The 18308-nt window shown below is 43.4% G+C and overlaps 1 protein-coding gene across 2 annotated transcripts in view; it reads left to right on the forward strand.

Annotated features, from left to right (window-relative positions):
- LOC124612994 (neuroparsin-A) overlaps nt 1–18021 on the forward strand; it is a 153787-nt gene extending 135766 nt beyond the window's left edge. The window contains exon 5 of one of the 2 annotated variants that reach the window (XM_047141541.1): nt 17548–18021. In XM_047141541.1, the coding sequence (XP_046997497.1) occupies nt 17548–17694 (147 nt within the window). In that variant the 3' untranslated portion in view covers nt 17695–18021. Of the gene's footprint in view, nt 1–11179; nt 11644–17547 lie in introns of those variants that run through there. The other variant, XM_047141544.1, reaches the window with a different exon arrangement.
- The last annotated feature ends 287 nt before the right edge of the window (nt 18022–18308 follow it).

Here is an 18308-nt window from a genome sequence, read left to right on the forward strand (position 1 = left end):
TGCCTCGGGCATGGATGTGTGTGATGTCCTTAGGTTAGTCAGGTTTAAGTAGTTCTAAGTTCTAGGGGACTGATGACCTTAGCAGTTAAGTCCCATAGTGCTCAGAGCCGTTTGAACCTATAGGGAACTTTCCGTTGACGTAGGATCATAAAATTTGGCAAGAAGTGAGGTTTCGCAGTACAAATAAAGGAAAAATCCGAAAATTGTTAATTTGTAATTATATCGCACGGAAATGAGATTTTTTGTTATTTGTTATTCGACTGCCTGCTAAGACCCCATTGTCTCAGGAATGGGTAGATGTACATCTTGCCCGTATTGATATCGATAAAGGGCAGAAATCGAGATACTCTGGACACATGAACTATTTCATTTTTTTTTTTTTGTGTGTGTGTGTGTGTAACTACTCTGCTCTCTTTTAGCATGCGTTAAATTTCCATTTGCTCGCATGCACTCATAACTCTTCTTTTCTTGGTTGTATGTGATATTTGTAGGGCTTTGGTAACCTCTTCTTCTTCTTTTACATATTTGAGAGCTGAATACCGTAAACTTTTCTACAGTGTAAACAAACACCAATAAAAATGTTGACTCAGTTAACTACCATGAGAATGCACTAGAGAAATTACATAAGAGTAGTAAAAAAAGATAAAAAAGAAACACTGAGCTTTGTAGGGACGCGCTGTCCAGTTGTGAAAATTTTACACTTTCCATGGCTTTACAAAATCTTGTTGAATGGAAAGAAAAGACGATTATTTTAGTCCTCTCACTGGCATCCGAGTCGTAGAAATATCTTGTTGACACAGACATAATGTTTCAGTCTGCCATAAAAAATCCATAATTACCGTATTGTTAATGCTCGTAGACTGAATAATTTTTTAGTCTTTGGTATGAGACAATTACGCTTTCGCTCATGTTTGATACTTATCCTGCCCATTCCTATAGGACACTATGTATCAAGAGCGATGAAAACCAGGCGATTTTGATGAGCCCATGTACAATGCTACGTTATTGTATTCGATGAGGCGAGGAGGTTGGTTGAAATTCCATGCGGGCACATAGACTGTTTTCCTCGATTTCAATAAATAAGCTCGTCGTTGATTCTATTTGATCAAATTCTCATGAGTTTTTACTGTTCTTTCGAAGGGTATATATAAACTGCATGATGGCTTTCCTTTCTTCGCACTAGAGTTCCCTAAGCGAAATTTTTCATTCATAGGATTCGAACCGGAAGCTGCTTCACCGCGACAGATGGAGCTCAGTCACAGAGTCGGATAGCTACTGGACTCATAAATTTATATATTCCTTCGTGTTAGTCTGATGTTGATATTTGGGGAGGTACAAGTTAAAATGATATAATCTGTAACAGAAAAACAGGTTGTACAGAAATGGCACGAATCATTTCCTTTGTGGGGAAAAAATATTGTGATAGGCTATGGACATTATGCTCACAGTGAGGTGTACTGAGGTGACAGAAGCCACGGGATACCTCTTAATATCGTGTCGGATCTCCTTTTGCCCGGCTTACTGCAGCAAATCGACGTTGCATGGACTCAACAGGTCATTGGAACTCCCCTGCAGAAATATTGAGCCATCCTACCTTTATAGCCGTTCACAATTGCGAAAGTGTTGCCAGCGCACAATTTTGTACACGAACTGACCTATCGATTATGTCCCATAAATGTTCGATGGGATTTATATCGGGAGGTATGGGTCGCCAAATTATTCGCTCGAACTGTCCAGAATGTTCTTCAAACCAGTAGCGAATAATTGTGAGCCGGTGACATGGCACATTGTTAAAAAAGAATTGAACTGTTGTTTGGAAACATGAAGTGCATGCATGGCTGGAAATGGTCTCCAAGTAGCCAAACGTAACCATTTCTAATTGATGATTTATGCAGTGTGGCCAGAGGATCCGTTCCATTCCATGTAAACGCAGCCCACACCATTATGGAGACAGAGTGCCTTGTTGACAACTTGGGTCCACGGCTTCGGGGGGCCTGCGCCACATTCGAACCCTACCACCATCTCTTACCAATTGGAATCTGGGGTCATCCGACCAGACCAACGAGAGGCACTGCAGGGGATGTCGTGCTGTTGGTAAAGACACTCATGTCGGTCGTCTGACTTTGAAAAGCCAGATTTCGCCACACTGTCCTAACGGATACGTCCCACATTGATTTCTGTGGTTATTTCACACAGTAGTTATTGTCTGTTAGCACTCACAACTCTACGGAAACGCCGCTGCCATTGGTCGTTAAGTGAAGGACGTCGGCCACTGTGTTGTCCGTGGTGAGAGGTAATGCCTGAAATTTGGTGTTTTCGGTACACTCTTGACAATGCAGATGGAATGTCCCATGCGCCTAGTTCAAACCACCAACCCGCGTTCAAAGTCTATTAATTCCCGTCGTGCGGCCGTAACCAAGTCGGACACCTTTTCACATGAATCACCTGGGTACGAATGACAACTCTTCCAAAGCACTTTTATACCTTGTGTACGCAACACCACCGCCATCTGTATATGTGCATATCGCTATACCATGACTGTATCACCTCAGTGTAGTTGCTGACGTGTTTCTAAAGCGAATTCATAATTGCAGTGTCGCCATCACTACAATTACTTAGCAGAATACGATGATGATTTAGTATTTGTACACAACCATTTACAGTCGAAGAAAAAAGCAATAATACAATGACAATAGCAGAATGCCAAATAAGTGGAAACCACAGCACAGTGTAGTTCGCATATATTACTATTTTATCGAAACCTATTTACTCTTGTTGGCAACGGAGCTTTAGTAACAACACCGTTCAAGTAACTGTTAAAGTCCGAATACGGTAAACGTTTACAGTTTGACGTTTAAATGTTTTGTAGTGATTATCACTCTGTCGTTGCTCTAAGACGAATGTGTTGAGAGGTTCTCGAAAGCTGACAGAATGTTAGCAGTCCCCTGTAGCGATGACGAGACCCCTCAACTTGAATCGAGAACAAATGCACCTAATACGAAATTTGAACTTGTTATCTTACGACAGATGTGTCCTATTTTCCCAACGATGGCCTTTGGAGCTTTGCAACATGGATTCCGAAGTCGTAGCTACTCTGTTTTCTACTTTCACCCGTGTTTTCGTACTTTTCAGTGCTAGATTGTAATGTAATACTCAAGGGTGCTTTATCTAAACACAGAGACAATTAACTTCTGCAGTTGTGGTGTTCACTAGATCGAGACTGTTTCTTTTCTGTTCTGATATTTTTTACTGAAGTCTTCTGTCACATTTGCATTGTAAAGATTACCGTTTCATTCAAATATTGACCATCTTGAAATCAATTAAAACGAATAAGAACATGTTAAGTTTGATCTTACAGAACTGACCTAGAACACACGATACACGCAACAGTTTATACGATACCCACTGTACTTCCGGAGCAACTCAGCTGTTTTAAGTGTAGTCCACAGCCTCCACGAGTCACTAGTGCGCAGGGGCTGGATAAAAATTTGAGCACACGGCGATACATACATGCTTGAACTTACATGCACGCCTGCAGCTTGCGTTGTTGTTTTTGACCGCGAACGACGCCCGTGCAGTGCCCTCAAAATGTTGCAAGTGTCAGCCGGGGCCAGAATTGTATTCTGTGTAGTTGTGAGTGCATTATGTCGGAGTTAAGCGAATTCGAATGTATGCAGATTGTGCCTGTATAGTAGGTGCTTCGGCAATCAAGGTAGCCGAAGTGTTCCCTGTTTCAACAGGCACCCTATCGGAGATTTATGCCGCATACAGGTAAAGCGGAAAAACATCATGCGGATGAAGGGTTGTGTTGGGTGATCGTGACAAACGATCATTGACGACGTCTGTGACGAAAAATTTACACTGTTCTGTTTAGGAACTACAACGGTATTACCGTCTCTTACTTCCCATACTCAATACATTTATGCGGTCTCACATCTATTCATTTAACTGTTTAATACTCTCTAACGTAACATTGTCCCCTACTTCGCGGAACTGACGAGTGAGATGTTTCAGGGGTATTAGAGTAGATAATATCCCTGTTTCGTTTGCCAGCGAAAGTGAGGGCTAAGTGGTAGAGGAGGAGAAAATTTGTTAGGTACATCTGCTTCATCACTGTCATCAGTGATGTGATGATTTCACTCATCAACTTTCTTAGTAAACTTCTCTCTTGTCTCATATTCTAGAACACTTTGCAAAAGACAGTAAACTGAGGAGATTCAGTTATGAATCATTATCATGGAAGCTATCAGAAAATCTGAGCTTAATTTACAACTTGATTCGAACACAATAATGTGACTAAAATTTACAAATAGTGTGTTTATATTTGGGTCTTTCTTACTCCTCGATATATGTCGTCGTTACTTGAGATATGATGTTTTTCTGACGCTCATTATAATGTGTCATGAAGTAACAGAAGTATCAAAATTGTGCCTCTAATTGGTATTGGAAATGAAAGAATCGCGACAGATCTGAGAAAGTAAATAGATCACTAAAGTCAATACTTCGGCTTGATTCAGCTGTAGCTCCATTACTTTGTCCTGTCTGTTAAGCATCACGTGGAACCTGAATTAAAAAGAATAGGCACCTTGTCCATGGATTTTGATAGCCCTCTGTTATTCTATGATACAGGCGTGACTTTATACAAAAGCCCTTTCCGGAGGCCCGTGTGTTCCTAGAAGAGGTATAGCGAGTTTCCATTGTAGTTGTCTGGATATGCATGTACTCTCAATATTTTTCTCCGTTTATTTCAAAAGATTCTTTCGTGTCTAAATTAAATTCAGGATACAACCAAAGCAAAATCTGTAACTCTTCACACAAATAGGCTACTCTACAACTTTATGTATCTGTTTAAGAACTAGCAGATTACAAACAGTTTTCTATTAACAGGGATCCATTAGAAACTAACGAGGGCATACCAAGACAAAAGTTCATGTAGGGACGAAGTTTCAGTATTTACAGATATTTATGTATGTCACTGGACACAAAGGAAAACACAGTGGTCATTTTCCTGTGTGCTTTAGTTAACAGTTAGTCGCCATCATAGGTAGCACGGAATCACAAACTCTCAGTGATAAATCAAAAATAATCTTTCTGCGAACAACCGTTCAATTTCGTATGCACTTATCAGAGTGCACTGATAAAATGAAATTTCTGAAACTCTTCAGGAACTAACACACTAACCGGGGTCAGGGATTTTCTCTGCCACGTGATAACTGGGTGTTGTGTGATGTCCTTAGGTTAGTAAGGTTTAAGTAGTTCTACGTTCTAGGTGACTGATGACCATAGATGTTAAGTCCCATAGTGCTCAGAGCCATTTGAACCACTTTTTTTAACACACTAACGGCGAGACGCTTTTGATGATACTTCCGACAGTTTAGAGACATGTCTGTCATTGGCAGAACAATTGTGTACGTCTGAGGAATAAAATTATTTGATATCTCGCAGAAGCACATAAAAATATCACTCTTACATTAGACCTACTATTAAGGACATATTCTTTCTGACAAAACTTACTTCCAAAGGATTCGATATTAGGAAGTCTCAATAAAAATTTAAGTTTTGCATAGTTGCTGTATGTCACTTAAGGCGAATTCGGAATGGTTATTCTGATTTTTTCGAATGTACAGGGTGGTCAAAACAGTCTGAAAAGCTTTTAAGGGTGTTGCAGTGTATTGTGTTGAGGAATAAATGTTAAGGAAAAATTTGATACGTTGCACCGCTTCCGAGCTAATTAGCATTGAAGGTAGCCAATCAGGCCGTGGCGCGAGCACATTCAAGCAGCCCACCAGATACAGTCAGTTGTTCTCATAGCGTAGATGACAGAGCACGAGACCACTCCGTCTTTGGCTCGGGTTCGATCCTTATTACTGTCCCAGGTCCAGTTTTTGTCTCGCTCTCTTGTTCAGCTTTAGGAAACCAAACGATAAGCATGTTTGGCGACACCGTCTCCAGGGAGCAGCTTGAATTTTCGCGCGAGGCGGTCTGGTTGGCAAACCTCAAGGCTAATTAACTCGGAAACGGGGCAGTGTTTCGAATTTTATCCCCAGTAATTATTTCTTAGCACAACCTACCGAGAAACACCCTTACAACGTTCTCACACTGTTTCCGACCATCCTGTTCCAGCTGAGCTATTGTTTGTGAGGTAACTGTTGTCATTCTTGTGTGTGTGTGTGTGTGTGTGTGTGTGTGTGCGTGTGCGTGTGCGTGTGTGTGTGTGTGTGTGTGTGTGTTGGATGGTCGAGAGGAGGAAATAAGTTCTTTCTTCTTAGTACCAGCACCTGTTTGGGTGAGCACCTTCATTTGCCTCGCACACTGCCCCACAGGTTGCCAAGAGTGCGAGGCCATGTGCCAAATCAATTTGTAGTTGTGAAATACTAAGAAAAGAATGAAAGAAAATTCAGCTGATCTTCATATCGAAGTCCATCCAGTGAAGTTACACAATGAGGCTCGATATGTTTTGTTTACCACTGAACAACAAAATATATTTTTATTACTTTGAGATCACAGAATACCAAATAAAGTTTTCTCCTGCGATTATCCTAATACATTCATAGTTACTCACATGCTACTCCTATATCTAAACATCTGTAGTGGCAAATACTTCCTATAAGTAACTCAATTGCTAATAAACGTCAACACGGTGCTTATCTATATGATGGGTAATGCTTTGAGCTTGATTTAGGAATAATCCCTCTTGCTCTTATACAGCATCCATCTCGCAAACGCTATAGACTTGTGTTCCTGCCCATTTCATCTTCCATAGCACTGTCCCATTTCATCTTCCAGAGCATTTCACTGAGTCCGCAACAGAAACTGTCCGTCGTAAGATTAAACGGCTGCGCAAGATCACGATGAGCTAAAACTCATGCATTGCCTAAGTCCTCCTTGATCCTACGAAACTCCTGTTCAATAGCTCTATCCACTTACAAGAAACGTTCTTCCTGGAGAGGGCTGATGGCTCAAATGGCTCTTAGCACTATGGGACTTAACTTCTGAGGTCATCAGTCCCCTAGAACTTAGAACTACTTAAACCTAACTAACCTAAGTACATCACACACGTCCATGCGCGAGGCAGGATTCGAACCTGCGACCGCAGCGGTCGCGCGGTTCCAGACTGTAGCGCCTAGAACCGCTCGGCCACCCCGGCTGGCGCGAGGGCTGATAATCTGCCTGTAGGATCCCACTATTCCCGTAAAATAACATACCTGAAGTACATTGAAGGTTACTTAAATGTAGCATACTGCACTGAATTTGTTGGGATCGGACATTATTCCCTCTCAACAGATTATGTCACCGAAAACTTTCGTACGCCTTCGCCCAGATACAAACTGTTGTTAGTCCACAATCACTGCTCTATCTTCCATTTCTTGTGATACCTGTCCTAGTAGTGTTCCATACAGTGAAGTTACACAATGAGGCTCGATACGTTTTGTTTACCACACATTTTGTGTGGAGTTAGTTATGTCCTATATTCAGGTGATGACCTTACTTTCTAGGCTGAGACCCAACACATCTTCCATAACTCTTACAAGTGGCGCAAGTGGTAACCTCGTAAACTGGTAAGACCTTTCTCCTCCAGAAAAGCTGTGCGTTGTCAGAAAGCCTATGTTAACTTATTCTTCCAATACCCAGATGTAATATCGAGACTAATTAGCATTTGTCCCCTGTGAAATCTCTTAAGACTTCATCTATTAATTCTGGCCGGTTTCTGTCCTCCCCCACGATTTGATTCAGCTTCCGAAATTCGAGAGCTAACCGCATTGTTTCATCGTTCTTGAAAGTAGTCACCATGAGGTTACTGTAGCGGCTTATTGTTGGCTCTGTGACGTATCCATACAGCATGCATTGGACTTCCTTAGCCACCGCCTCCCTCTTTTCTGGTGGGATTGGGTATCGTTTAATGGAGAAAGTCAAGTTAAGTTTCACTTTAAATTCAAAATAAAATTGTCTTATTTCATCCAGATGTGGTGAAAACACATGTCGGTAACGGTACAGCAATTTGCTTAACCGGTATTTCTCCTCGGGTAATATCTTCATTAGTTCTGCCACATTTGCTTGAATTACATACATTGCCCGTTTGCTTGGAAGACACTCCTATCCCAAGCACCTTCGTTGTTACGCAAATGGTGCAGAAGTCTGAGGGAGAAACTTGCTCTCCATGCAGATTCCCAGGCATTCTGCATGACCATTCGTGTAGGGTACTGATACAGAGTGACATGCAATGGAACGGAATCAGGGTGATGATGGAGGGAGAAGTGTGGAGGCACTTCCCCACTGAACGTGGAATATTCAAGGGACCTGCAAACGTTGCCCTCAGATTGCTTTTATCGGCTATCTGTATCAACTTAAAACTACCAATGGGCTACAAGAGCTTAGAATTTATGTCCAAAAGAAGCCTCAATCAATCGCCTTGGTAGACTGGTCCTGGTATCCTTAAATCGAACAGGGAATTGTGCTTCTATGCATTCAATGGCTGAGCCTACAAGACAATGCGAAGTGGGAATGCGTATTACTGAGCTGCCCACGAGTCTGAGAGACTCAAGGAGCAAGGTTCTCTTTAGAAAGAAGCTACAACAAAGGGCTGATTTGTCCAGTGGAGTATAAAACGTTGTCCGAGTGCGAAGAAGACCGAATCAGCAGGCTGCAGATGGGACACGTTCGTGACCACCTGTCGTTCTTCTGCATGATTTTAAGTTGCACTAGAAGTGCCTATAAATATTACTGAGGTGACAAATGTCATGGATACCCCCTAATAGCGTGTTGGACCTCCTTTTGCCCCGCAAAGTGCAGCAACTCGACGTGGCATGGACTCATTAAGTTGGAAGTCCACTGCAGAAATATTGAGCCATGCTGCCTCTGTCTGTATATACGTCCATAATTGCGAAAGTGTTGCAGTACATGAATTTGTGAACAACTGACCTCTCTGTCTCACGTCGGGCGATCTAGGTGGGCAAATCATTCGGTCAAACTGTTCAGAATGTTCTTCAAACCAAAGAATTGTAGCCCGGTGACATGGCGCACTACCATCCATAGAAATCCCATCATCTAGCCGAACATAATGATTTACAGTAATGATCGGTTCACTTGGACCAAAGGACCGAGTTCATTCCATGTAAACACAGCCCAAATTATTATGGAGCCACCACTGGCTTGAACAGTGCCTTGTTGGCAACTTGGGTCCACGGCTTTGTGGGGTATGCGCCACTCACGATCCGCACTATCAGTTCTCACCAACTGAAATCGGTGCTCATCTGACCAGGTCACGGTTTTCCAGTCGTCCAGGATCCAGGCGGTATGGTCACGAGCCCAAGAGAGGCGCGTCGATCGACTGCTGCCATAGACAGTTGTTGACATATTTCGCCCCACTATCCTAACGGATACGTTCTTCGTACGTCCTACATTGATTCTGCAGTTATTTCGTGCAGTGTTGCTTGTCTGTTGGCACTGACAACTCTCGGTCGTTAAGTAAGCCAAAAAAAATCGCTGTGCTGCCCATGATGAGAGGTAATACTTCAAATTTGGTATTCTCGGCACGCTCTTGATCTCGGAATATTGACTTTCCTAACAATTTCAGAAATGAAATGCCCCATGCATCTACCGCCAACTACCGTTGTGTGTTCAGAGTCTGTTAATTCCCGAAGTGCGGATGTAACGCCGTCAGAAACGTTTTCACATGAATCACCTGAGTACAAATGACAGCTCCACAATGCATTATCCTTTTATACCTTGTGTACATGACGGTGCCATCATCTGTATAAGTGCATATCGCTATCCCATTACTCGGTGTACAATGCGGCTTAATCACCCAATAATGTTATTTGTTGTTGTGGTCTTCAGTCCTGAGACTGGTTTAATGCAGCTCTCCATGCTACTCTATCCTGTGCAAGCTTCTTCATCTCCCAGTACTTATTGCAACCTACATCCTACTGAATCTGCTTAGTGTACTCATCTCTTGGTCTCCCTCTACGATTTTTCCCTCCACGCTGCCCTCCAATGCTAAATATGTGATCCATTGATGCCTCAGAACATGTCCTACTAAGCGGTCCCTTCTTCTTGTCAAGTTATGCCACAAACTTCTCTTCTCCCCAATTCTATTCAATAACTCCTCATTAGTTATGTGATCCACCCATCTAACCTTCAGCATTCTTCTGTAGCACCACATTTCGAAAGCTTCTATTCTCTTCTTGTCTAAACTATTTATCGCCCGCACTTCACTTCCATACATGGCAACACTCCATACAAATACTTTCGGAAACGAGTTCCTGACATTTAAATCTAAACTCGATGTTAACAAATTTCCCTTCTTCAGAAACGCTTTCCTTGCCATTGCCAGTCTGCATTTTATATCCTCTCTACTTCGACCATCATCAGTTATTTTGCTCCCCAAATAGCAAAACTCCTTTACTACTTTAAGTGTCTCATTTCCTAATCTAATTCCCTCAGCATCACCTGAGTTAATTCGACTACAGTCCATTATCCTCGTTTTGCTTTTGTTGGTGTTCATCTTATATCCTCCTTTCAAGACACTGTCCATTCCGTTCAACTGCTCTTCCAAGTTCTTTGCTGTCTCTGACAGAATTACAATGTCATCGGCGAACCTTAAAGTTTTTATTTCTTATCCATGGATTTTAATACCTACTCCGAATTTTTCTTTTGTTTCCTTTACTGCTTGCTCAATATACAGATTGATTGACATCGGGGAGAGGCCTGTCTCACTCCCTTCCCAACCACTGCTTCCCTTTCATGTCCTTCGACTCTTATAATTGCCATTTGGTTTCTGTACAAATTGTAAATAGCCTTTCTCTCCCTGTATTTTACCCCTGCCACCTTTAGAATTTGAAAGAGAGTATTCCAGTCAACATTATCAAAAGCTTTCTCTAAGTCTACAAATGCTAGAAATGTAGGTTTGCCTTTCCTTAATCTTTCTTCTAAGATAAGTCGTAAAGTCAGTATTGCCTCACGTGTTGCAACAGTTATTTATGTTATTTAGGTCTGAGAACTTGTATTCTGTGTTAACACCAAGCTTCTTGTATGCTTAAACTCCTCACGCTGGCCTTAGCTAATTTGCAGGTGGGGTAGCGTGTTCGCAAGGTGCTGGTAACCAGGCGAGTGTGTTCCACTGAGCAGGTGCATACGTCACCAGCCTACACCTCACGTGACCGACGGCGTTGGGTTTCAGGGTCCTAGCGAGCATTGCAACGACTTCGTCAAGTGCGGGGACGGCCTGCGGTGCAACTGCGGCCGCTGCACCGGCTGCTCGATGCACACGCTCCAGTGCTACTCCGACTTCAGCACCCCGACCACCTGTCCATAGGCGGCGCGGCGTGGCGCGGCGCGGCGTCTTCTCCGGCTGGCATCAGTATTACAGGGGGCGCTGGCGGTGACACAGCCCACCCCTCGCCGACGCCCCTGCTTCGTTCCTGTTTTGTCACGCGATCTCAATCTAGTCTATTTATTTTGTACAGTGCCGTTTGTGTTCTACGAAGTAGACTTGCGTTTTGTCTTTCCCATTTGTTTAAGTTTCAGTAAAAGTGCTGTTTATTTGGTTGCGTCATGTAACTGTCCTGCTGTGTGTATCACATTGATACCCGACTGCCTTTGAATCACTGACTGAATAAAAAATTATATTTTGAAGCAACGAAATCTCCTGCCTTTTTCTTTGCTTCTGGCCTTCTGTTTCTTGTCTTAAAATTCCCCACATCCAGTTTCCTCTATAGATGTTTCCCACTTCTATCATACTGTAACTTATTCTCCCCATGTGGGTACGCTTTCACCCAAAAGTCAAGTACGACAGCCTACAGATTCACAATTCGTAAAATTTTCCAGTCTATTATACCATGACCGAATGGATTTCACATTTAAACCCAATGTTTCGTCCTCATCTGTGGAGGACATTTTCAAGGGGGCTCGTAGCTTCTTTGAGTGCCCGATACACACCCTGGCTCACTACTGACTGCAACAATATTCCGTTTACACGTGCTTCCACACTGTGACATGGCGTCACAGGTTTTGAATATCCGAGCACAATTGGCCACTGCCGATTGCCGTCGTTTGCTGTTGCTATCACCCCATGGTAGACGTAGAAGAAGAAGAAGAAGAAGAAGAAGACGTGTACCAGCCTTCCACCACAGATGATAGCAACAAAAAATGGTTCAAATGGCTCTGAACACTATGGAACTTAACTTCTGAGGTCATCAGTCCCCTAGAACTTAGAACTACTTAAACCTAAGTAACCTAAGGACATCACACACATCCATGCCCGAGGCAGGATTCGAACCTGCGACCGTAGCGGTCTCGCGGTTCCAGACTGTAGCGCCTAGAACCGCTCGGCTACCCCGGCCGGCTGATAGCAACAGCAAAAATGGAAATGCCGTGTGGCTAGGGCCTCCCGTCGGGTAGGCCAGTCGCCTGGTGCAAGTCGTTCGAGTTGACGCCACTTCGGCGACTGGCGTGTCGATGGGGATGAAGTGATGATGACAAGGACAACACAACACCCAGTCCCTGAGCGGAAAAAATCTCCGACCCAGCCGGGAATCGAGCCCGGGCCGTTAGGTATGACATTCCGTCGCGCTGACCACTTTTATTTTCCATTTTGTTCGGTATTGTTCGTTGCGTTTGGTGTGGGCGGACGTCACAAGACAACCGTTCAAGTTGATCGTTGATCACTTTACTCAGTTTTTTTTATTACAGAGGGTTAGCAGCCCTCTGACTGAACACGCTGAGCTACCGTGTCGGTAAGACTCAGCTACCATAGCAACAGCGAATGACGGCAATCGACAACGTCCAATTACGCTGGGGTACTCACAACAAGTGACGTCATGCCACTGCGCGGAAACACGCATAAACGGAATTTTACTGCAGTCAGTAGCGAGCTAGACTGTGAGTCGAACACTCAAAGAAGCTACGATCCCCCTTGAAAATGTCCTCCACAGATCGGGACGAAACCATGGGTTTAAATGTGAAATCCATTCGGCCACGCCATTATAGCCCGGAACATTAAATTAATTGTGACATTTCCTGCAGAGAAAATTTACATTTTACAGCCTACAGATTATTATCACAATCTAAAACAAATTTCTTCTGAGCAAACGCCTAGGAATAGCACACGCCCATGGTTAATACGCCAGATTATACCACCGTAATACACACGAGAGGTAGTCATAAAATTTAAATTATACCTCGAAAAATAAAGTTACATGATCAATTTTTTTGTTTTCCGTAGGTATACGTCCATATTTTGAATTTCCCCCGGTACAGTACCGTGGTGTGCCACTAGAGAAGCCATAGCAAAGTAATAGTAGAGTCAGAGTAGAGTATCGTGTCATAATTCGTTTTCCGCAACAGCGGAAATGTTGCAGCTATGTCAGGCCAGGCTAGACGATTCAGAAGTCTTTTTAATTGGCCGACAAAGATGAAAGAGTCCATTGCTGCCGAAAACGAATTATGGCAGGATACTCTAGTTTATCAATGAGCTGCACACTTCGTTTTGGCTCCTGAAGCGGCATGCTATGGTACTATAGGGGGGGGGGGGGGATTTCAGTGCGCTCCAGAACTGCAGACATGCACCTGCAAACAACCACACAAATAACTGAATAACTACAAATTTCTAGACGATAAATAAAAGCTTATGATTAGCCCTGGTAAGTTCTAAGTAACTCATATCCGTAGACATAAAAACTTATACTATTCGTTTTTCCTTAGCTCTTGCCGAGGGCTGTGTCAACACCCGCAGTAAAGAAAGAATATTAAAACACTGTACTTGATAGTTCCTAAAGGATTTCTTCGCACACTCACAATTATATTTAAAATAAAACATGAGGTTTTGGCAGTAGAACTAGACTGCGTTTGCCACTTTGCTTTTACACGATAATCTTCTCGGATGAAGACAATCAAGCAGCAAAGTGTACAAGTTCAACGCATAAACTTCTACTTCCACATCGCCCGATATCCTTACATCATAATTTTGTGGTACACACTACCCATTTTCCCGACAATGCATCAGACTCCAACACTGATACTTGCCTGACCTGGTCACAGTTTTTTTAAACGCACCACTTAGAAATCTAATATCTCCATCAGTACTGTAGGAAGTGAGTTAAACAGCTCCCCCCAGTACAACAATTAACCAACAAGAACAATGGCAGAAGGAATATGATCCTACCTGATCAAGAGTTTCTCCCTTCCACATTATATAGACTGCCTTCTCCATTACCTTTTGACGAACAATCAGCTGAGGCCACTTGCTCGCAATCTTTTCTGTCTCGAATCGAGCAAGGTGGCATAGTGATTAAGACACAGGTAGAGGGTTCCAATATAGATTTAGTTTTTCCATGATTTTCCTGAATCAGTTAAGGTGAATGTCAAGATGGTTTCTTTGCATATGACACAGTCGGTTGCCTCCCCCATTCCTTGTCCATTCAAAACCTGTCCTTCATACCTAATAAACTCCTCTTCGATGCGACGTTAAATCCTAATCCTCCTACTCCTCTGCCTTGATGATTCTTCGTCATCTGCCACGGTCACTAATAGATTCAGAAACATTTCTAATCCAGCTGACTTTCTTCAGCCAGAAGCTGCCACCTAAGTGCAGGCAGATCCAGACGATAACGGAAGAGAAATTTTTCGAAGTTTCCTGCTGTATGTGCACCATCAGCTGAGAACGCTGTTATATTTTTTTTTTAATTGCCATACTTTACAGGAGATACTCGAGGGGCGCGAAAGATGCTGGAGGAGAGATGTGTTACCATCAGATCATCTCAGGAACTCTCAGAAGGATGACTCAACACAGATAATTTGTCATCTAGGTTAACAGATCACTGTTTGATGGAACCAAGAGACTTTACAGCCAGCTTCCATTAACTTTCGCAATGTTACAGAGACTGGCTTCTACGTACTGGCATCCGACTGCAGGGTGTACTTATGCAAGAGATCAGCACGCCAGCTAAGAAGGTGCAGTGCTGTTGACTAATTTAGTCGTTGTCCTTCTAGATAAATCAGCAGCTGAGCAGTGACCTCTGGATGCCGACTGAAGATTCCGCCATTTTTGTAATTATGTGCTCATGAAATGACTAACGATGTGTGTCGCTCGAATGATCATGCCCATATTAATCGTGTATTAACTATAGTACACATAAATAATACAGGAACTTCAAATTTTTTCTAGGAAAAGAAACATTTTCATCCGCCAACATTGTAGTCACGTGAAACTATTATAAAACTTGTTGTGGAGTGTTGTTTAACCATAGGATCTCTAATATACAGACTCATACAGTCACGGCAATGTCTTCAGTAGCAGCCAACACCACAGTATTGACAAGTCTACCCGACAATGTAGACTAGGAGACTGCAGAAACTGAGCGTTACGTACGTAGCTGATCAATTACATACCACCTGCGTGATACTTTCAGAGCACGCGGTTACATTTCTTCTGAATGCAGATAGACTGTGTTGATGTTCTCATTCTTTGATTGCATAACAGCAAATGTCGGTAGTCTGAGTGCATAACAGACACTGGTCTTTCTAGAACGAGCTTCTTACGGAAAAAAATATTGCCGTAGTCTAGGAACAACATAAGAACAAAATTTTAATCGCCTTGCCACCACCGTCTGAGTTTATGAAGCAAGATTGTGTTACGCTAAAGACTTACAACTCTTATTCTGTAGGGGTAAGATTGGAATCTCCGTTCAGTCATCTAGATTAATGTTTTTAGTTATGCCTAATGAATCACTTAAAGCGAACGCTGGGATGATTCCTTAAAAATTGCTACGGTTGGTTTTCTGCCTCGTTCTTGCTCAAATCGAGCTTGCACTCTATCAGTGATGTAATGATCGTATGGCACTAATGGCCGGGAGTTCCCACCATGTTCGGCTGCCGAGTTGCAAGTCTTCAGACGACGCCACATTAGGTCACGTGCCGGTCGGTAATTATGAAATGATGATAAGGACAGCACAACAGTCCCCGAATGGAGAAAAACCGCAGTACGGCCGGGAATCGAACCCGGGCCCACTGCATGACAGATGCGCTGACCACTCAGCTAAGGAGGAATGTCCAAGGGAGAGAACTGTTGGAGAGTTCGGTGCGAAACACAGAGGAGACTGGTGGAGCCATGAAGTATTCTCTTTGCCACTCTATAGAACGCAACACGTAGCTGCTTTCTATCTCTCTCTCCATCCAAATTTGTCTCCGAGACTTTTGGAATATTAGGTTCGTGAATCAGAGGATCAGTAGGTCCTTCTGGAGGAGTAGTTTGCTCAGGCCTCATACAGATTGATGGCGGAGTGATGAGGACATGAGGCCGGCCGATGGTGGCCGAGCGGTTCTAGGCGCTTCAGTCTGGAACCGCGCGACCGCTACGATCGCAGGTTCGAATCCTGCCTCGGGCATGGATGTGTGTGATGTCCTTAGGTTAGTTAGTTTTAAGTAGTTCTAAGTTCTAGGGGACTGATGACCTGAGATATTAAGTCCCATAGTGCTCAGAGCCATTTGAACCATTTTGAGAACATGAGGACACATCATGCAACCGCCGTCTTTCACAATATTCTTGTCCAGTCGAACTGTCTGTTCGAGACAATAGTACAGTATGCTCAATCTAGTCTTGCTAGTAGATAGTATGAGTGGCTAACGAGAATTTGAGGACGCATCATTCAGCCACCTTCTTTTAAACACTCTAGCACAATCCAGGTGCCTCTCCTGCATTGTGAGATCGCAGTCACATTGGTCAGAGAACAAATAGGTACTGCTGGAAGATTTTATAGTAGTACGGATTGATCAGTTCTTGTGGGTTGGGTTGTTTTTGGAGGAGGAGACCAGACACGAGGTCATCGGTCTCATCAGATTAGAGGACGAGGAAGGAAGTCGGCCGAGCCCTTTCAAAGGAACTATCCCACCATTTGCCTGGAGCGATTTAGGGAAATCACGGAAAACCTATATCAGGATGGCCGGACCCAGGATCAGTTCTTGTGTCTTCCGAGTGTACAGAATGACAACAGGCTAATGAGAACTTCAGGATGAGCCGCGCAGCCGCCTTCTAATGTCCAGTTACCTCCTCGAGATGTTTGCATCTCATGTAATCTGGTTCGAAGAGACTTAGAGACTCCTGAAGCGCTGTACAGTAGCACAGTATGCTCAGTCTTCTACTCTTCTAGTGTAGAGGTTGATGATAGGATGATGAGAACTTGAAGCAGCATTACACAGCCAACTTCTGACTTTGGCAACACTTAAGCCTCCTCCAACTGTCTCTCCTAGATTTTGGGACTTTGAACTCATGAGCCAGAGGAGAATTAGGCACTTTGGATGATTGTATGGTAGTAAAACAGTAATCTGTTTTGTATGTTCCAAAAATACATGTTGGGATGAGAACTCGGAGACGGAGCATGAAGCTGCCTTCTTCTCCAGCTCTGTTCAGCTACCTCTCTGAGATTTTGGGACCGCGTAGAAGTGAAATATGTGCTCCTGAAGGATTCTGCGGTACCACAGAATGCTCAGCCCTTGTATTTTCCAAGTGCACAGGTTTGAGGCCTGACGGGCGCCTGTTTGTGTGGTGCGCAGGGTCCTGGAGACAAGTGCGGCGGGCCCTACGAGCTGCACGGCAAGTGCGGCGACGGCATGGACTGCCGGTGCGGCGTGTGCAGCGGCTGCTCCATGCAGAGCCTCGAGTGCTTCTTCTTCGAGGGCGCAGCGCCCAACTCCTGCTAGTCGGCCGCCGTCCCGGACACCGCTCCCAGTATTACGCGTCGGACCTCACACGGACACGTCACCACGCTGCACGCCTCTATTTATTCGTTTCGCCTACGTGTCACTGATTGTACCTGTACTGAGCAAATATGTTTGTGTCGTATTATTTGACTACCTCCGTAAGAAAAATATTTAATTTTTCTTTGCTTTCCTGGCAATGCAATCTTATTTTACATTCATTCCGTCTTGTTTATATTTTGTTAAAAAGACTTGTGTATCACATTGATACTTTCGGTCTCTTCTGTGATATATTTGCACAATAAAAATTATTTGCTACACGTTCACTAATAAGTCTTTTTCGTTTAGATTAATACATCTCTTTCTGTCTACCTATTTCCCTTAATCACCGGAGGAAACACTTCCTGATGAACATAATACACATTGATGAGACAAGGCACACAAATCTGCTGTAATCTGACTACGAAACAGCCAGTGTTGTTACAATGCCCTGGTGTGTATGATGCACGATAGAGCCATGACCTGGTAACTTTGATCAATTAAGAGCGAAAATAGCACTTAAATTAAGGACAGTCTAATTATATACAAAAAGTCGGGCAAGTACGTGTACGACTCGC

Source organism: Schistocerca americana, chromosome 4 (genome assembly GCF_021461395.2).
Source record: "Schistocerca americana isolate TAMUIC-IGC-003095 chromosome 4, iqSchAmer2.1, whole genome shotgun sequence".
NCBI lineage: Eukaryota > Metazoa > Arthropoda > Insecta > Orthoptera > Acrididae > Schistocerca > Schistocerca americana.